At 48.8% G+C, this 18770-nt stretch overlaps 1 protein-coding gene across 2 annotated transcripts; it reads left to right on the top strand.

The window, feature by feature from the left end:
* Positions 1 to 451: 451 nt before the first annotated feature.
* On the top strand, positions 452 to 18467 carry ASXL1 (ASXL transcriptional regulator 1). 2 transcript variants are annotated; one of them, XM_072916990.1, is made up of 12 exons: positions 452 to 665; positions 5204 to 5286; positions 8257 to 8365; positions 9452 to 9572; positions 9647 to 9741; positions 10078 to 10171; positions 10447 to 10599; positions 10998 to 11161; positions 11259 to 11355; positions 11806 to 11911; positions 12311 to 12926; positions 13639 to 18467. In XM_072916990.1, exons 2-12 carry the CDS (start codon positions 5231 to 5233, stop codon positions 16504 to 16506), a joined length of 4479 nt encoding a protein of 1492 aa, XP_072773091.1. In that variant the 5' UTR covers positions 452 to 665; positions 5204 to 5230; the 3' UTR covers positions 16507 to 18467. The 2 variants fall into 2 exon arrangements, with proteins under 2 accessions (XP_072773091.1, XP_030144850.3); XM_030288990.4 differs by having other exon boundaries at positions 471 to 660.
* The last annotated feature ends 303 nt before the right edge of the window (positions 18468 to 18770 follow it).

Genomic DNA, 18770 nt, shown 5'->3' with positions numbered 1-18770 from the left:
GTCACCAGCAGTGATCTCAGAGGTCTTTTCCAGCCTAATTGATTCTGTGATAGCCGGCATGCTGGAACACCAAAAGCCGCAGCCCTCAGCCCCAGCTCGGTCCCTCAGCCGCCCCCGGCCCGGGCGGTGCCACTTCCCCACCGCGGCCATGCGGCGGCGGCGGCCTCTCCCGCCATGCGGCGCGGCGGCCGGCGGGACTTGTAGTCCGCGGGCTACAGCGGTGCTACGCTGGAGCTACGCAAGAAAACTACAACTCCCGGCGGTCCTTGCGGTTTGTTTTCCTTCAAACCAGCCCCAGGCCCGCCCCTCCAGCCCCTCCCCTCCGGTCCCTCCGTGTCCCGCCGCGGCCACCGTCGCCGGGCCCCGCCGCCCCGCCCCGCTCCCGGCCCTTTGACCCCGTTGTTATGCCGGGCCCGAGCCGCCGCCGCCGCCGCCGTCTCCCGTAGCGCCCGGAGCCGCCCCCGCCTCGCGCCCCGCCCGCCACGCCCGCCGCGCCCACCCCGCCCCGGTCGCCGCCGCCCGCCTGCCGCCCGCGCGCCCAACGGTCCGCGCCCAACGGTCCGCGCCCGCCCGCGCGGGAGGAGGAGGAGGAGGAGGAGGATGAAGGAGATGAAGCAGAGGAGGAAGAAGGAGCGCACGTGGGCCGAGGCCGCCCGCCTGGTGAGGCCGGGGGGGCGTCCAGGGAGGGGGCGCGGAGGCCCCACTGTGCCCCGGGGCCTCCCCGCCGCGTCCGGCCCCTCCCCAAGTAACGGGGCCGGCGGCGCCGCCATCGCTCGTGAGGGGCTAAGAGCGGGGACCGGGCCCGCCTGCAGGGCGTGGGCCGTGTTGCCGGTTCCCCGCCCGGTCCCGCGCCTTCCCGCGGCTCCCCCACCGGCCGCTGTGGCCGGGGTGTCCTGCGCGGTTGTTTTCCTCCCTCAGCCCGGTGGGAACGAGCGCGGCCCCCGGCCCCCGGTGGCGAGCTGCCCGCCGGGCGGGGCTGCAGCGGCTCCCGGGATGGGACGCGGGAGGTGCCGGCCCGCAGCGGTTCCCTGCGTGCCGGGCAGGCTGCGGGTTCCGCTCATTCTCTGCCTTTCAGATGGTTTTAAAGCTCCGTGGGAGGAACGGGAGCCTCCGGAGAGGGCACGGCCGCTGTCAAAAGTTTCTGGTTTAATTACCGAGGGTGCGGGGTCTTTCTGTGCCGGTGGCGTGTGCTGGGCTGCTGCAGCAGCAGCTGGACTGAACATCCCTGAATCAGCCTATATTTGGTCACTTTCGGGTTTAGGAGACGTGGCCATGGAGATGTCTCAGTCCTTTTGTCTTAAAGAATCTCCTTGTTGAAGGCTTCAACTTCCAAGCCCAGCTCTGCTCTGGTGGTGTCTGTGGGAATGCCACTGTCATTGGACTGTTGCAGTGGGAGGAAGGTGACTTCCCTCTGTGAAGCCTTGGAGCCGGTTGTGTCTTGAACCTCAGTTATGAAGTAGGAAATCTGAAAAAGAAAAATAACTTCAGTTTCTTTCAGTGAGCCAGTCAGAGGTTTGATTTAAGGGCTGCATGCCGAGGTGTCTAGGCTGGCTGGGTGGTGTTTGGGTGGAAGGAGCTGGCTCTCTCCTGGTGACCTAGTGACACAGGTACAGCAGTGCCAGGGATGGAGTGAGGGATGATCCAGCTACTTGGATGTGAATGGATCCCACGGTTCCTCCCCGTAGCCCTGTCAGTGGTGTACAGCTCATGAAGATACATGTGCTCCTTCTATGTAGCCCTTGGACTTCTGCAGAAATTGATTTATAGAGCTTGAGGGTGGATTGTTTCCTTGTTTTTTTCTGTTGTAGGTGTTTGTTTTGGTTTTGCCAGCCAGGTTATGTATTGAAGCATGTAAACATTCAGAAGGAGCAGTGTGGCTGAGTCCAGTGAGGCTCATGTCTAGTACTGAGGATGTTCAGGATAACTCTTGGTGCTTCTAAGTAAGATTTTTTTGGCTATTGGAGTGTTTTCTTACTGCTTGCCAGGAGAAAACCTAATCAGACAAGCATCTGACTTCCAGCAGCTTGCATCATCTTTTGTGTGTAAATGATAATACTTTAGACTCATACGGCTTTGCTTGAAAAACTGGAGGAGGGCATAAGGCAACTACTGTGGAACTTCACAGTAGGAGCCTGGTGGTCTCTTTCTCCATCCTACATTTCTTCTTGGGATCCAGGTTCTTTGAACCAGGTGTGTCACTGCAGATGGCAGGGATGCTTTCCTGGCAGGTGATCCTGGGGGCAGAGGCTGTGTTATGTGACCTTGCACAAAGTCAGCTCACTGAAACCTCCCGAGCCCTGACAGGTGAAAAAAAAATCAGTATTTATAGGCTGCCTAAAGCAGCACATGAGACTGTAAGTCTGAAGCAGTCACCTAATACATCTCCTCACCCTTGTGTGATGGGGAAGGCATTTCTTCACACAGTCCCTCTCACCTGTCTTCTGGCCAGGACCTTGGGCACTGTGGGTGCATGAGATGTCTGAGCCTCAACAGCATCTTAGAGCCATTGATGAACCAGAAATAGAACGATCTCATACTAGATTATCCACTTAAAGAGACCTACAGTTGTGTAGCTGCACTCCAGCTTGCAGGACTGATTGTAAATCCACTAAAAATAGAACTTTATTTCACACTAGGCTTACACATGCTCCCTGTTAAATGCTTTTAATTTCCCTCTCTGACGTGTGCTGGTGTATTTTGTATTCTGCTCAACATTTCTGAGAATCACAGGCAAAAATGTTCTTCAGTGTTGCTCCTCCTACAGAGCCAAAACTCTGCACGTTCCATAAAATAAACTTCAAAGATTAATCTGGATGCCCAAAGCCATGGCAGGATCCCAAAAGTGCTGTCAGAGCTAGATGACCAGTAAATTGAGGAAGTGATATAAACTTCCATCATTAGGGGCATAGGAACCTTCAGCTACCACTGCTATAAATAGTGGAGGGGGAAAATTCTGTTTTGGGGTAAGGTATAGCCAGGATTGAAGTTGTAGCTCTGGGTGGAAGGCTGATGTGGTGCTGGGAGTGTCAGGTTGGAGAGGGATAGAAGGCACAGTGCTGGAGACTGGGATTTGGTGTCTAAAGCTTGCAGGATCCTCTCCTCCAGTTCTTCCATTAAGTGCTCTGTATACTTAATATACAGCTCTTGATTGGAAATTGTTCCCCTGAGCATAGATTCTTTTATCTGTATGTAAATGCTCCTTTGTGCTCAGTTTTAGGCCACATACTTCACTTGCTGTGTCTGTCACTGGAGAGAGGTTTGAATAATTCCCTGATTTTTTTGGAACAGATATGTTGTATTTTGCAGATCTCACTGGCTCAGGAGCAATGAGTTTCCCCGTGTCAGCTGTCTGCAGCCTTTGAGTGATGGGGTGACAGCTCAGGAGGGAGACATGGAGACCTTGTAACCTGTGGAGGGAGGAAAAAGTGTGATGGAGCTGTTTGGAATTTAATTAGTTTACTCTCTCTGAATATGGCTCATCACTTGCTTTGATTTTTCTTTACACTCTTTGTGTTTTCATTGGGTTTTAACTCAAGTTAATTCTCTAATTCTCTTCCCCATGAGATTCTTACCTCATTCTCAGAAGCTTGTGAGCTTCAGGCATCTGCAGAATACCTGTTGGGTGGATATGATTTGAGAAATTCCATTTATAGAATCAAGGTTTAGATTGGAAGGACCTTTAAAGATCATCTTGTTCCACCCCCTGCCACAGGCAGGGACAATTTCCACTAGTCCAGGCTGCTCCAAGCCCCATCCAGCTCAGCCATATCACAAGACACAAGACAAGTTGAAGTGCAGAACTGCATTTGGGTTTTTCGTTACTTGTAGAGGGTGGAGATGGTCTGGGGTGTAAACGTTGGCCTGCACAACTTTGGGGTGGTTTTGCTCATGTCCCATTGGCATGGCTGCTGCAGTGACTCATTTCTAGATGTTACTGATAAGAAACGGGGCATCTAGGTCCTTCCTCTGGCTTCCCACACGAGTCAGACTGAGAGACAGCACCGGGTTGCTGACTCCTAAAACGTGGGGACAAATGACACCAGGGCTGTACATTGTGTGGCCATGATGCTGGGGGAATTCAGAGCATGGTTATGATCAGAAAGTTCCTGAGTGAATTCCTGTTGCTGTTTTCCATGTCTGTTCCAGGCTATGGCCTGTGCCTGTCTCTTTGCTCGTGGCCCCAGGTCTGTGGAGCTGGGTGCCTTTGCATTCCAAGAGCAGCACTGTCTGCTGCCGGGGCAGGCGCAGGAGCCGGCGCGTGGTCAGCAGCTGTAGGGTAATCTGCTCCCAAAGAAACTGCGTGGTTTACATCTACTGCAGCTTATTTTTGCTCATTGTTTCCTGTTTATGTGGATAATCTTCTTATCCACAGAAATGTCCGGTCCTCTCTTTGAATCCTTGAGTTTTTGCTTCTAGACATTTCGGAGCAGTAAGTTCCACAGGCTTAAAAAAAAGAAAGTAATAGCCTTTTTACTTCTTTGTATATAACTGACAACTTTATTCTTGCTATAATATATGAAAGGATGAGTTGTTATTTATTGCGTTGCCTTTTAATATCTGATTTTCTTCATTTTTTGTCAAAGGCAAGCCCTCAAGTGTTTTTAGTGTCTGTAGCCAGATTTTTTTTTTCCCCAAATACTTTACTGGTTTTTTGTGCTTTTCTGAATTCTGTCCTTCTCTGACACGAATTCTGACTCTTAACTTGTGGTTCCCTTTTTGGGATGGAGTGAAAATGAAATTAATTCAGTAATCTAAGGAAGGTACAGTATTGGATTGTATAGCTGCACAGTAATACTTTTAGTGACAAAAAAACACTGGATGTTTTGTGGAGAGGTAGGAAAAGGTTTTACACTGTTACGGGTCACCGACCACTGTTCAGTTTGGAAGGTTTATGTGGCAGCAGCTCCATCTAATGTATAGTGAAGTCTGGTAAAGCGTCCATTGGGGTCAAGGCCAAATTCTGCTGCTTTTTCTCCTCCATGTTTGCATTTCAGTTAGTTGGGGAAAAGATTAAGGTGAAGCCTTTTGTGGCTTTGACTCATGTTCAGCAGATCTTGAGATAGCCTGAAATTTTACTGTGTGTCTTTGCAAGTGAATCAAGTTTGAAGGGGCACGTTATTTGGTCTAGGCCACAGCTGATTGAGTAGTTCTGGGAATGCACAAGCCAATTCTGTAATGACACTTGGTCTTTCTGTCTTTTCAGGTGCTGGAAAATTACTCAGATGCTCCTATGACCCCAAAACAGATTCTGCAGGTCATAGAGGCTGAAGGTCTAAAGGAAATGAGGTTAGTATTGATGATTTTGTCTAAACCAGTGTGCAGCATGGGGGAGGCAGTGTATGAAGGCTGGTGTTGCTTCATACAGTTCTGCCTCATCCCCAGCCCACTTTGCTTCCCTTTTTCTCTTTTCAGCCTGGTAATTTCAGATGACAGTACAGACATTTATATACAGATTGTGAGGTTTGGTTTTTTTTTCCACTGATAATAACTGGAAGATGTTCTTGGATTTTTAGATAATATACAGAGTCCCTTCATCCATCTATTGTGCAGTAAATGCCTCTTGCAGATCAGGCCCCTGCGTTGTGCTGTACTTACCACTCACTCTCATGGTTCTCACATAAGTAGCTCCCAGCAGTTTCTGCTATTGTGACTTGAGTTTGAGAGCAGTTTATCTGTTAAGTTATATCTCCTCTGATACTTCATTTCTAGAGCAGACATTATATTTTAGAAGAGACTTGTCACTGGCTTGTGCTCAGATTCTTGAGCACCAGGAGAGCGCAGCTCACATCACACGGTTGTGGCTCTTGACATTGTAGGAAGAGATGCCCATCTCAGAGTGGATTTCATGTGGAAAAGAACCTGATACAAAGCCTTGGAAAGGGCAGAAGTGGGAGACTGCTTTCCTTGGTTAAGTTCCTGTGAGCTTCCATCTGTTTCCATGACAGTAGTAGAAATACAGAGTGTCTTGCAGCTCAAAGAAGGTGGGTAACTGTGATAGTCCAAATGCCTCAGTTACTGCTGCCTGGCAAAAAAAAAAAAAAAAAAAAAAAAAAAAAAAAAAAAAAAAAAAAAAAAAAAGCTGCTGTCCAGGGATAGACTTCTAACAAATCCAGATGCAAGGACTGTTTCTAGTCTTGCTTCTCCCTCCCTTTGTTTCTGTGGACTGTTTTTCACTGTGGTGTTTGCATTTCCCAAACCTGTATTTTACCCAGCTACAGAAGGTAAACTGATTTCTTCTGGGACCTAAATGTTAGCTTGTTTCTGCTCCTTGTTTGTGTGAAATCAGGAAACAGCTGGGGTGTTTTGAATAGTAAAAATCAGTGATGTCTACATAGGTGTTGGGTGTGGGACCTGCTGTTGTTTGCAGAGGCATGAGGCTGATGTGTGCTTCTGCATCAGATTTGGACCTGTTGGAACACCCACCTTCCATGGGCTTACAAGAAGGCTGGGGAGGGACTTTTCACAGGCCCATGTAGTGGTAGGACAAGGGGCAATGGACTTAGGTGAAGGAGAGCAGATTTAGATTGGATATTAGGAAGAAACTCTTCCCTGTGAGGGTGGTGAGGTCCTGGTACAAGTTGCCCAGAGACGCTGGGGCTACTCCATTCTTGGAAGTTTCCAAGGCCAGGTTGGGCAGGGCTTGGAGCAACCTGATCTGGTGGAAGGTGTCCCCCCTGTTCTGTGATTCTGTGATGCTTTCTGAGATCTTCTCTGGTTTGGATATGAGGAGTGGTTTCAGTAGAATTCAGACAGATTTTAATGAGGATCTTCGTAAGAGGAGCTTTGCTTTAATCAGTCTCTCTCATGTAAGTCCTGTTACCTAAGCAGGCAGTTGGAGATCTCTGTGTGCAGGCTGTCCCCTGCCAAAGATAATAGCAGGACTCTTCACACACATAAATTATCCTGTGCTTTCCCAGTTTTTACAAGTGACCTGTCACACTGTGTAAGTAAAGACAAGAATTTGGAACATGTGTCATGTTAAATCCCACAAACCTAACTCATTCCTTTAAAGGTTGATGGTTTCCCTTGGGATATCTGCTTTTCCTTCCCTGGTCATTAATTCTCTGCTTTAAGAAAAGATTGTTTTCTTCAGAGCATGATTGTTTGCAGAATAAAGGCAGTGAGCCTGCCTGGCTGAATGTGCAGCGGGCTTTGCTGGTGCTTGTATAGAAGCTCTTCCTGAAATCCATTTCCTGAAGGAAATAGCTCAGTGCCTTGAGATGTTTTTCCTTCTGAACCAGTTCTGAGGTGGGGCTCCCTGGTTGGGGGGTCATGCTGCTCTGCTGGGAGGGCTGTGTTCCGTACCAGGCACTGACGTTCCCATGAGCCAGTACTGTGCTGAGTTCAGCTCCTGGTAGAGTTTTAACTGCTTGGTTTTTTTCTTGTTTTGGGGAAAATTACTTAGTTTGCTGTTTTAAGAGAGCTCTGTGGCTAGTGAGTGTGCTTGGAGTGTCTGGTAAACACAGAGGGGAAAACACTGTCTAACAGGAGAGAAGGCTGGAAATTTTGTTCACATGATCTGAAAGTGATACAGGGTAACTGCCTATTGCTGTAGCATGTGAAGAAATATCCAAAACCCAAGAACATACAGTGTGGAAACAGAAATTGTTCTATGTTTTCAAATTGACAATGATTTTCTTTGAAATATTTTATCTCAGTCCGGTTTTCAGTTTCACTTTTAGTAGGAATGCAGTCAGTAGTGCTGTAATGTGTCTTCCAGACAACTTTCTGCCCGTATATGTGGGACTTACTGGAAAACACCATATTACGTGGCATAGCAGTTCCATCGTTGTGAGTGTAGGATGGGGCTTTAACCAGGGAGTTATGTAGGTAGTAACAAATGAGAGTATCAGAGCCTTTGTATCGAGCTCTGCTCAAGTAGTTTGGTCAGTGACATATCAGGGAGACATTCCAGTAACAATAAATCTGGGGGTTTTATAAAGTCAATCCAACATTGAAGGATTCCAGGAGAGGAGGGGAGGAAACAGGTAGTAAAAGTTAGAAATGTCTGAAAACAGACGAGGATAGCTTTGAAATTAGTGTCACGTTTACTGTTTGCTGTGATGTGTAAGGCTGATGTACAAGTCAGAATGAAACCAGTGACACTGTTCTGACTGAAGTGCCTGTTCCATAAAGTTAATAGCATCACCTCTGTTCCCCTCATCAGCTAAAGGATGCCCATTTAACCAGATCTCTCAGGCTGTTTTCTTGATAGTCTGTTTCTTAAGCTCTCTCCTTTCTCTGTCTCTGTTGCAGTGGCACATCTCCCCTGGCCTGCCTCAATGCCATGCTCCACTCCAATTCCCGGGGAGGGGATGGGCTCTTCTACAAACTCCCTGGACGCATCAGCCTTTTCACACTCAAGGTAAATGCTGAGCTCTGTTCCCAGCTGAGGGCCCAGGGGTGAGTTCTGCTCCTTGTGCAGGGTTGAGTGTTACCCTGTCTTTGAGCATCATGAGTAGTGAGATCATCATGTGAGAGAGGGTCTGGAATTCATTATTTCCTTGGACCTTTCAGCTGTATTAAGCCATCTATGATGAATTCCTTAAAAAAACCCCCAAGTATTATTTCTTGAATTGCACAGGCAAGATGAATTCTCTTACTGCAGAACCTGGTGTCCAGCTCAGGTGGCTGCTCATCAGAACAGATCTGTGCACTCCCTTGCTGCCAGCCACAAGGGAAAACAGCCAACCAAGGATTTGGTCTAAGAGCTTGTAGTGACAAGTAAAATCTTGATAGGAAAATGTATATTCATTCTTCTGGCTGCTTGTTCTGTGTTCCACTACATTCTGTGTTATTTTACATCAATATTTTCCTCAGATCTTGAGATCTCTCTGGAATACTTTTTTATTTTTAGTTTACTGTTACAGTAATATTAAATATTGAACATGTTTCTGGTCTTGAGCTTTTCTTTTGCATTGTTTTGTACTGTTGGATTCCCTGATAAATATCAACTTGATAGATCTCAGCTATTTAATTTCCATCTTTTTTTTGCTCTTAGAAAATGCTGTTGAATTGACACATTTTGCTGAAAATAGATGGCATTTAAACAACTTTTATTGTACAAGTAGGAAATACATCTCCTAAGCTTGCTGTCTTAGTGTTTGGCCACTCTGATGTTGCTTGTTCTTTCATAGTGAGATGCTTCTCTTTAATGTGAAGTCATTACTTACAGAAAATTGTGACATATTATGAACCTTTCTGTTAAATTAATTGTTATCAACCTGGTATTTTGGATATGTACCTGTCTAAGAAGGGGCTATGAAGTGCTTCTAATTTAGGTGACTTCTGTTCTGCCATGAGCCCAAATATTCTTTAAAATACCTTCTGCATCAAGAATTAAAATAGGGAAAAACTTGAAGGTTAAAGGATATCCAGTTAACTGGTCCCACTGGCGTAGATTTGGGAGAGAGGGAGGGCTGTAGCCACCCCAGTTCTGTTCCCCCTCTAGAAAGATGCCTTGCAGTGGTCCCGGAACCTGTCAGTGCCAGAAGGGGAGGAGCTGGAGGACACAGCAGATGCTGAAAGTTGTGGGTCCAACGAAGCCAGCACTGTGAGTGGTGACAATGATGGTAAGTGTCTGGTGACATTAACCTTAAACTCCAGGACCTACTCCTGTGTCTGACTGAGAGCTCATCTCTTTCAGTGTCTCTTGATGAAACTTCTTCTAACGCCTCGTGTTCCACTGAATCTCAGAGCAAGGGACCTGCTACCAGGGAGAGCTACAGAACTGCTTCCCAGGTAGGAAAAAGTGGGACTAATGGGAAGGATGAAGCCTCTCAAGAGGAGCTTTCATTACTGTTGGGGTGGTAGGACAGGGACTATTTGTGCATAAGTTCCTCAGAGGTAGTTACGAGTCTGTCTCGTTGGACAAGAAGTGGCAGGATGATGAGGTATCATGTATAGGAAGACAATTTTGAATTCTCTGGTAGTCCTAAATGTAGTGTTGCCTGAAGATTCAGCTAGGAGGAGCCAGGCAGCTCTTTAACTGAGGAGCATACTGCTTAGAAGATTACTATACTCTTCCATAATGCCTTCATTCCCTTGTTTTGTTATTGTTTCTCTTATGGTCTGCAGACAACCAAACAGAAGAAAAAGACGGGTGTGATGCTGCCACGGGTGGTGTTAACCCCACTGAAAGTAAATGGGGCACACATGAAGTCTGCCTCAGGTGAGCATGGCTTTGGGGGGCTCCTAATGACCTCACAGATTTCTCTCAGTCAGTCCCCAGTCATCTGTGTTTGTCTGAGGATTTCTGTAACACCTCTTGAGAATGAGTGAGATTGTAGAGTTGTGTGTATGTTTAACTTGCTCAAAATAGTTGGTACCTGGGCAATACCCTGTAGCAGATTTGTTAGTAACAGAGAATTCCTGTATGTTAAACTGCTCTCTCAGTTGGGTTTTGACTGTTCTTTGCATATTTTGATGATGTTGTTTTGCATTTAGGCTTCACAGGAAGGCACGCTGATGGGGAGAGCAGCAGCACATCCAGCAGCAGCAGCAGCTCCTTGGCGCTGTGCAAAACCAGCCTGCGCAGCAGGACGGAGATAAACAGGGATCCTCCACAGCTGCTGAGGGGCATCCGGAAGCCCACAGCTGGTATGTGCTCCTGGGTAAAGGTGGAAGAATAACTGGTCACGCTGAAATCCATGAGTATCTGGGGAAAGAGCACCAGGAGGCATTTGATGACCTGAGGTCACAAACCAGGCTTTCCACCTTGAGTGTTAGTGATAGAATTGTTTAAAAGTTTGCCGGGTCTGAAGAGCTGCATTAAGAATCGTAACTGAATGTGGCAGAACTGTGACCTCATGTCAGAATTCTAGATGTGGGTTTATTAATTACTGCGCTAGAGAGTCATTCTTCACACTTGAATACTACAGTCTTTGTCATCTCTCTCGCTTCTTTTGTTGTTGTAGCTTGACACAAATTTCAGCCCATAATGCTGAAATACTTTTGTACAACAATGTTAACTTTATTTGCCTGTCCTTAAATTCCAGGACAAATGAAACGGAACAGGGGTGAGGATATTGACTTTGAAACCCCAGGCTCCATCCTTGTCAACACAAACCTGCGAGCGCTGATCAACTCCAGGACCTTTAACGCACTTCCATCACACTTCCAGCAGCAGCTACTTTACCTCCTGCCTGAAGTCGATCGACAGGTATGAGCACTCAAGTGTCTTCCCTTCCCTGATTACCTCTTCAGTGTGGAACAGCTGGAGCAGATGTGTTCTGTTTGTCCTGGGTCTGTCCTGCTAGGTGGGGGCTGATGGGCTGATGCGCCTCAGTGGCAGCGCTCTGAACAACGAGTTCTTCACCCACGCTGCACAGAGCTGGAGGGAGCGGCTCGCTGATGGTGAGTGGCTTTGCTTTCCTGAGTGCCTGGGGAATAGCTGCTCATTTTGTAGAATTTTTCGTTTTCTTTTGCAGCTAATGAGCGGGAACTTAGTACAGCTTTGTTGTGTATCTAGCTGTATTGCCCCCAACTTTTTATTTCTTTGTATTTAAAATCAAAGATACAATTTCTTTTGGTACTATAGGACCTTCAGCACTAAGTGCTCAAGGTGTAAAGTAGTACCAGACTTATTTTGACTTATTTTTCCTTAAATGGTGGCCTGTCTGTTAAAACATTATTTTTTTCTGGAGCCAGAGGTAGCACATGGATCCAGAGCGGGATGGGGAGCAGGGTGTTAACAGCAGGTCTGTCTTTTATATATTTAGCTGCAGTACTGTTCAAACACTAGAGGCTGTATTTGCAGAAAGAGTTTTGTTTGGAACTGAATTCCAGTCTCTTGCTTCCATGTAGGTGAATTCACCCATGAGATGCAAGTTCGAATCCGGCAGGAGATGGAAAAGGAAAAGAGAGTAGAGCAATGGAAAGAGAAGTTCTTCGAGGACTACTATGGGCAAAAGTGAGAAATGTCCTGTTTTATCCATGTTTATGCTGGTGGCTGAGTTTCTGTTTGTGGATACCTGAGCAGACGCAGCATAAACTCCTTGAAAAACACAGGTTGTTGGATGAATTGTTCCAACTGTTGTTCTGGGAAAGTGCTTAGTGGAATTGTCTGGGTTCAGCAGAATTTTGTAGCCCATCTCTTTTGTTTCCAAGAAAAGTTGATGGTATTTTCCATCACAAATTTTTGGGATCTTTTTTTCATAACATGTCATAGCAATGTGGAAGGTGTGGGCTCTCCCCTTGCAGGGTGAGTTAATGAGGCTTTGATGACTCTCTGCCCATGTTGGCACTATTCAGTAACACTGAAATTGGGGTGAGCTTTAGCTTTTAGCTGGCTTTTGCGTTTGCCTTATAGGTTGGGCTTGACCCAGGAAGAATCCCAGGCGCAGAATTCGGTGCAGGAGGACGCTGAGAACAGGACAGAGCTGTCTGTCAAAGGAGAAGCGAGGCTGCCGCGCGGGCCGACCACGCGCCAGAGGGACGGGCGCTTCCGGAAACGCTCCCGGGCCGACCTGCGGTGCCGGGCCAGGAGGAGCCTGTACAGACTGCGGGAACCTGAACACACCGAGACTCCCAAAGAGCCTGCTCCCGTGGGGCCAGATCCCTCACTTCATAAAGAGCCAAAACCTGAGACAGACCTAAAGAAAGATGATCTGACCAGCCCCTCGGCCGCAGGATTGAAGACACAGAGTACCGAACTGCACCTCTCTCCAGAGACTTCCAAATCAAACAGCAAATCGGAAGATCCATCATTGGCAGCTGCCAGCAGAATTCCCAGCTTGCCACAGGAGAACTCTGCTCAGGAGTCCAAGGAGCAGAAGAGGAAAAGCTTTGAGGAGGCTGCCTCTGCGTCCTTCCCCGAAAAGAAGCCCCGGCTTGAAGATCGTCAGTCCTTTCGTAACACAATTGAAAGTGTTCACCCAGAAAAGCCACAGCCTACTAAAGAGGAGCCCAAAGTCCCACCCATCCGGGTAAGAAAGAGCTTTAGAGCTGCTGTGTCTCAGGGCTGCCGTGCTCAGTAGTATCCAAACATTATTAAAATGTCAAGTGTTGCCATCTTAAGGGAAGGAGTCAAAGGGTTTCATTGGTAGAGCTGGTGAAGTGCCTCTGACTGCCACGGTTTGCTGTCATATTTAGACAGGCAAAGAACGGAAAATCATCCCAAGGTCTTTGCACAAGAGCACAGGGTAACCTTGACTTACTCCCTTCATTTGCATTTCTGTGGCTACAGAAACACTGCCTGAAATGAGCTGACTGACTGCAAAAAACCTTGAAATCGTGTTCTTTATCCTGTATGGTTTCTGAGTTCTTTTCCTTTGCTTTTGGATAGAATTTCAGTGTTCCTCCTGACTTTTCCCATTTTGACGAGGATAACCATTTTGGTAGTTTCAGGGCAGTCATCCTGGTATAGAGAAGACCAGTTTGATCTTTGAAGACATGAATATAAATAACTTATTTCATATTTGCCTGCAGGCTCTGGTAAAACAATATTAGTGTGAACTGACCTTTACAGATCACAGAGCAGAGGTTGTGGGACCATGCTGCCTCTCTGCCCAAATTAGTTTCTAAGTTGAAATTTTTGTTGAATTTTTGTGCTAAGAATGATGATGAGCAGTTTCCAGTAAAACACATTTCGTTGGAGATGGTCGGTGTTAGAACTTACCGCATTTCCCTTTCTTTCAGATTCAACTTTCACGTATTAAACCACCCTGGGTGGTTAAAGGTCAGCCCACTTACCAGATCTGCCCCCGCATCATCCCCAGCACGGAGCCCTCCGGCCGGGGCCGCCCCGGGGCCCGCACCCTCGCAGACATTAAGGCCCGTGCTCTGCAAGCCCGAGCCCAGCGCGAAGCCACCGCCGCCATCGGAGGAGGGGGCGGCCCCGGCGGGGGGAGAGGTGCCGATGAAGGAGGCGGTGGAGGAGAATCCAGCGGCCGTTCCCAGCACAGAAGATCCAAGAGAGCTCATGGAAAACGTGCGTCAGATCTACAGCGAGCACAACTACAGCTGTCTGTTCATCTGAGCGCAGGGAAGGCTGACTCCAAAGGGGCTGCTCAGGAAGCCAGTGTGAATTCCTGCCTCTCTTCCAGACAAGATCACTCTTCCTCAAAAAGCGAAAGGAGCAGCATTCCGGGTTGTGCCACAGGGTCAGGGGGCACTCAGCCTGGTGATGGGTCACCCAGGAGGCCATTCTGTGGTTCTCTGACTGTGTCATCCTTGGACAATGCAACTCCTGAGAGGCAGGAGGAGAGTCCCAAGCAGCTCCTTCATGACCCAAGGACCGAGCTCCCATCTTGCGCTGCATCACAGGAGAGCACAAAGCTGGGATGTGTGGTTCCTGTGGCGACCAGTCTGTTACGTTCTGGGGGGCAGGGAGCTGGGGTCAGTCCCACAGAACACAGGGCTGTGGTGGAACTCAGAGATGTTGGTGCTCCCACCATACAGCTGGATTATCCTTCTGATGTAAAGCAGAATTCCTCCAGTTGTCCTTTTCCACCAGAATTGTCATCGGGTGTCACAGAACACCATGATCCAGAAAAGGTGTCTGGTTTTAGCTATAACAACTCCCAAACATTTCTGGGAAAATGTGGTGCTGATAATACTTCCAAAACGGTGACTGTTGGAGTGAAAAAAGTGATCCCTACAGTGTGTGATGCTGCACAGCTGCAGACAGGGAAAGGCAGTGATGGCAAACGGAGTAATGAGGAACAAAAGGCAGAGGCTCTACTGCAGCCCTCTGTGCATGGTGACTTTACTTCTCAGAACAGGACAGATACCTCTGAAAAGCTCCCGCAGCCAAGGGAGAGCTGCCCCAGAACTGAACCAGAAAACACACATCAGCCCCTGGGAGAGACTCAGGAGTTGAAGAGAAGTAGAGATGAAGAAATACAGAGTACACACAGTGAAACAACAGACACTGCTTCCGATTGGGAAGGGGACATGGCTGATGAGAATGTGGAGGTGGAGATGTGTTTCAGAAGTGTCAGCTGTAGGGAGGTGGCTGGGAAAGGCTCTTCCTGTCATAGCAGCAGTGAGAAGCACAGTGAGATTAGGTCAAAACCATCTGTGGAGATGGAGAGTCCATCCTGTTCTGGGGACTTGGTTGCACCCCCACCTCAGAGGTGGGGACCCCAAAAAACCGAGCGTCCAGCCAGCTCTGCTCGGCCCATGTCCTCCATCGAGACCAACAACCCTTTAGTGATGCAGTTGCTGAAAGGGAAGCTTCCACTGGAAGAAGTTCTCCCAGTGTCTCATGTCAACATCAAGCTGGAAATTGCACAGCCAGTGCTGCAGAAGCAGCCAGAAAGCCTCTCCCTACAACTGGACAGCGGTCGCTGTTTTGGCAAAGAATCTTCTCCAGATGCAGGAATAAAGACGAGTGCCCAAAGCAGGAGCGCTGATGTTCGCTCAGTGAGATCTTCCATAGATCCCCAGGAAAAAACCTGTGGATCAGGAGCAGCGTTGCCTAGAGCAGAGGGTGTAGAGGATCAGTCTGTCCCAGAAAAACATTCCAAAGTTGGTTCGTCTTTAAGCTGCCAAGACCAACTGGCAAATGTGGCAAGTGCCTCTCTGAAGTCTGAAGATGTGGACCCTCAGGAAAGAACATTTTCTTCCTGTAGCTTTGAGGAGCAGAAGGAGTTGCCCAAGGTGCACCGGTTGCCACAGCACAACCCATTAGGAGGTGTCACGGCAAGTAAAAGCCCGGAGAAGCTGAATGCCTCTGCAGAGCCTCGGTTTTTATCTCCAGGTATAACTTCTCTTGGACCAAACCAGACAGGAGGTGCATTAGTCAATAAAAATTATGGTGGGGTTCAAGGCAAAAAGCTCTTTGGTTCTGGTTTTCCTTCCAGCCCCAGCGTGAGGCTGCATCACTCCAGGGCTTTGGAACACAGTTCAGCCATGGAAACCGTGTCCCCTGGCAAACAGATTCCCTTGGACAAGGGCTGTGCACTGGGAGAAGGAGTCCCAGCTGCCAGGGAGGAATGGACTTCAAAGCAGCCCAGCAGCACCCCGGGAGGGATCAGAAGTGAGAAGGTGCTGGTGTGTGGCAGCCCAGCCAAGAGCAACGCGGAGAACCGGGGGGATGTGGCCCAGCAGCCCACGGAACTGGCCGGGCACACACAGAGAGAGCCACTGGTCATGGACTGGCCCTTCTTTAAGTTTTCAAGGGATCCAGGAAAAGGACAGTGTCACCCTTTGGAGCCTTCATCCATCCCCTCGCAGCTCAATATCAAGCAAGCGTTTTATGGGAAGCTTTCAAAGCTGCAGCTTAATTCCACCAGCTTTAATTATTCATCCAACACTCCAGCTTTCCCCCGAGGCCTTGCTGGGAGCGTGGTGCAGCTCACCCACAAAGCGAACTTTGCTGCGGGCCGGAACACGGCCCTGGCTGTGCAGATGTTTGCTGACAGCAGCAGCGTCGACGAGATCTCGTTCCAGTGCTCCTGCAGCCTCAAAGCCATGATCATGTGCAAAGGCTGCGGCGCCTTCTGCCACGACGACTGTATAGGACCCTCTAAGCTCTGTGTATTGTGCCTTGTGGTGAGATAATAAATTATGGCCATGGGACAGGTTGTATATTCAGTGTGTGTATTTTGATAAGGACTGATCCTAACGCCTGTACACAAAGTACACAAAGTACTCTCTGTTCATAGTAGAAACGCTGTTACACTTTGTTTTGGTGACGAACCTTGAGCTGCCTTCCCACGGAGGTCGACAGTGCAGAGCTCATTCCTGCTTATGGGGACACCCTGCTCTGGGTGGGCTGTGCCCCATGGGAGCGATCCTGCTGCTTCCTGCTGCCATGGAAATTCCAGCTGTGCTCTGGTATCACGCTGAGGCTGGCGCCGGGGGGAGAGGCCGTTCGCTGTGGCAATCCCTGGACCTTCTGTGGAGGAAATCCTTACATCTAAAGGAACTGGAAGATGGTGTTTGCTATTTCAGGGCTGCACGAGGTGAGGCCCTACAGTCTTCCACTCTCCCCTTCTGCCATCTCCATTCCCAGTTCGTGTGGGAGGTGCTGCTGTGCAGTGAGTGTAAGCAGAAGAGCTGCCCTGCAGGGATGGTCCCATGCAGTCTTTGGATGCTACAGCAGGACGTGGTGCCCAGGGATGTGCTACAGCCCACCATGTGCCACATGGAACCCACGTGGAGGATGCAAGATGAAGAGGAAAAAAAATGTTGGGGCAAGTGCCAAGCAAATGCCTTCTGCTGGCCTGCAGGAAGCTGTGTGGCCGGGGAACTGTTCCTGGCTGAACTGGCCCAGCAGCTGTGCCTGCCTCCTTTGGCCAGCTTCCACAAACTGCTGTGGAACACGGGAGGTTCCCTGGAGCTCAGTGATGGGGTCAGTGAGCTCTGCACTGCAGCTTTGTGGTGAGGACCTGAAACCCCACAGCAGCTGAGCAGCTGCGAGCATCGAGCTGTGCATCTGTGTGACCATCACCTAACATTTAAAGCAGTGTTCTTTCCTATTTTTTACTTTCTTTTTTTTGTTTTTTTTTTTTTTTTTTTATATTTTCATTCTTGGATGTATAAAGTGAGTTACTTGGCTCCTGTAAGTATCCTCTCTGCATCTGTTTGATCATATATTTATATGTTGTACACAGTACTGGCCAACTCTGTAAATGGATGTAATGTACATAGAGCATAAAGGGTTCTTTTTTTTTTTCCTTGGATTTCCAGGCTCTACAGCAGTATTGCATTAAAGTGGTGTTAGTTATTGTCAGAGCCACTGTATTCCGTCTTGCCTGACGTGAGGCTCACCACACTGGGGTCTTGGTTCCAACAGCCTCCCCGTGCCCCTGGTGCCCGGGTGGGCTGTGCTGTGCAGGCTCAAGGATGACCAGGTGGGATTTGCTGAGCTGAGCTCACTCCCCCGTTGCTCATTTAAGCTCTCGCCAGTTTTTGCTGCGCCTGAGCTCCCAGGGCATGGCTGTACCTGCACTGCAAGGAGGTGAATGAACATCCATGTGCATCCAGAGAGGGAGAGCAAAACTGCAGTTCTCTGCCTCCTTGGAGCAATTCCTAATTAAGAGTTAATTGCTTCAGTGAGGGGGAGAAGCCGCTGGCTTATTCAAGCGGGCAGTAGCAAGAATTTTAGGGAGTTTATTTTCATTTTTTTCTTGTCCCTTTTCCAGCTCCATCCTACCTCCCTTCACCATGCACTTTCTTTCAGCCGTGCAAGTTCCTCTTTCAGCCACAGTCGTGAGGGGTGGAACAAGTTCAGTCCCTGAGATGGTTTTATCCTCAGTGCATCCACCAGCCTCATCCCAGGAGAATGAGAGCCCGGTGCAGCGGCACCCCGGCCTGGGCAGGGCTGCGGTGCCGGTGGGGGCGAGCAGAGGTGTGGAACCTGCTTACCAAAGATGGGGAGCGGAGCAGGGGGCTGGCTCTGCCTCCTGGGGGGCCACTGCAGTGTTCAGCTCGGACTGGTCTGGGGGGCAGAGCCCTCGGGGGGGGCCTGCTCATGTCTGTCCCTTGTGCTATTGGAAAAATAAACACTGTAAAATCTGCTTGCGTGGTTTCAGTTCTTTTTCTGAAATCCTCCTCCATTCTAAGGCAATGTGGCTTTTCCTTTCCTCTCTTTTAACTGCAGCTGTTCAGAGGGGAGGGGCTGTGTCGCTGCTTGGCTTTGTTAAATCTGGTTTTATGCATTTAGAGAGCACTGAAGATGGTGTAGCTCCTGCAGAGATGCTGTGTGGCTCTTGGGGAATGGAGACCCTGGAGGCTCTGAGAGCCGCGGGGGTTGTGGGACACTGTGGGAGCCCTCCACAGTCACAGGGGCTCCCTGCCCTGCTGGGGTGATGCCTGTGGGC

This window comes from Taeniopygia guttata, chromosome 20 (assembly GCF_048771995.1).
Source record: "Taeniopygia guttata chromosome 20, bTaeGut7.mat, whole genome shotgun sequence".
NCBI lineage: Eukaryota > Metazoa > Chordata > Aves > Passeriformes > Estrildidae > Taeniopygia > Taeniopygia guttata.
This window is presented reverse-complemented; position numbering and strand designations above follow the sequence as displayed.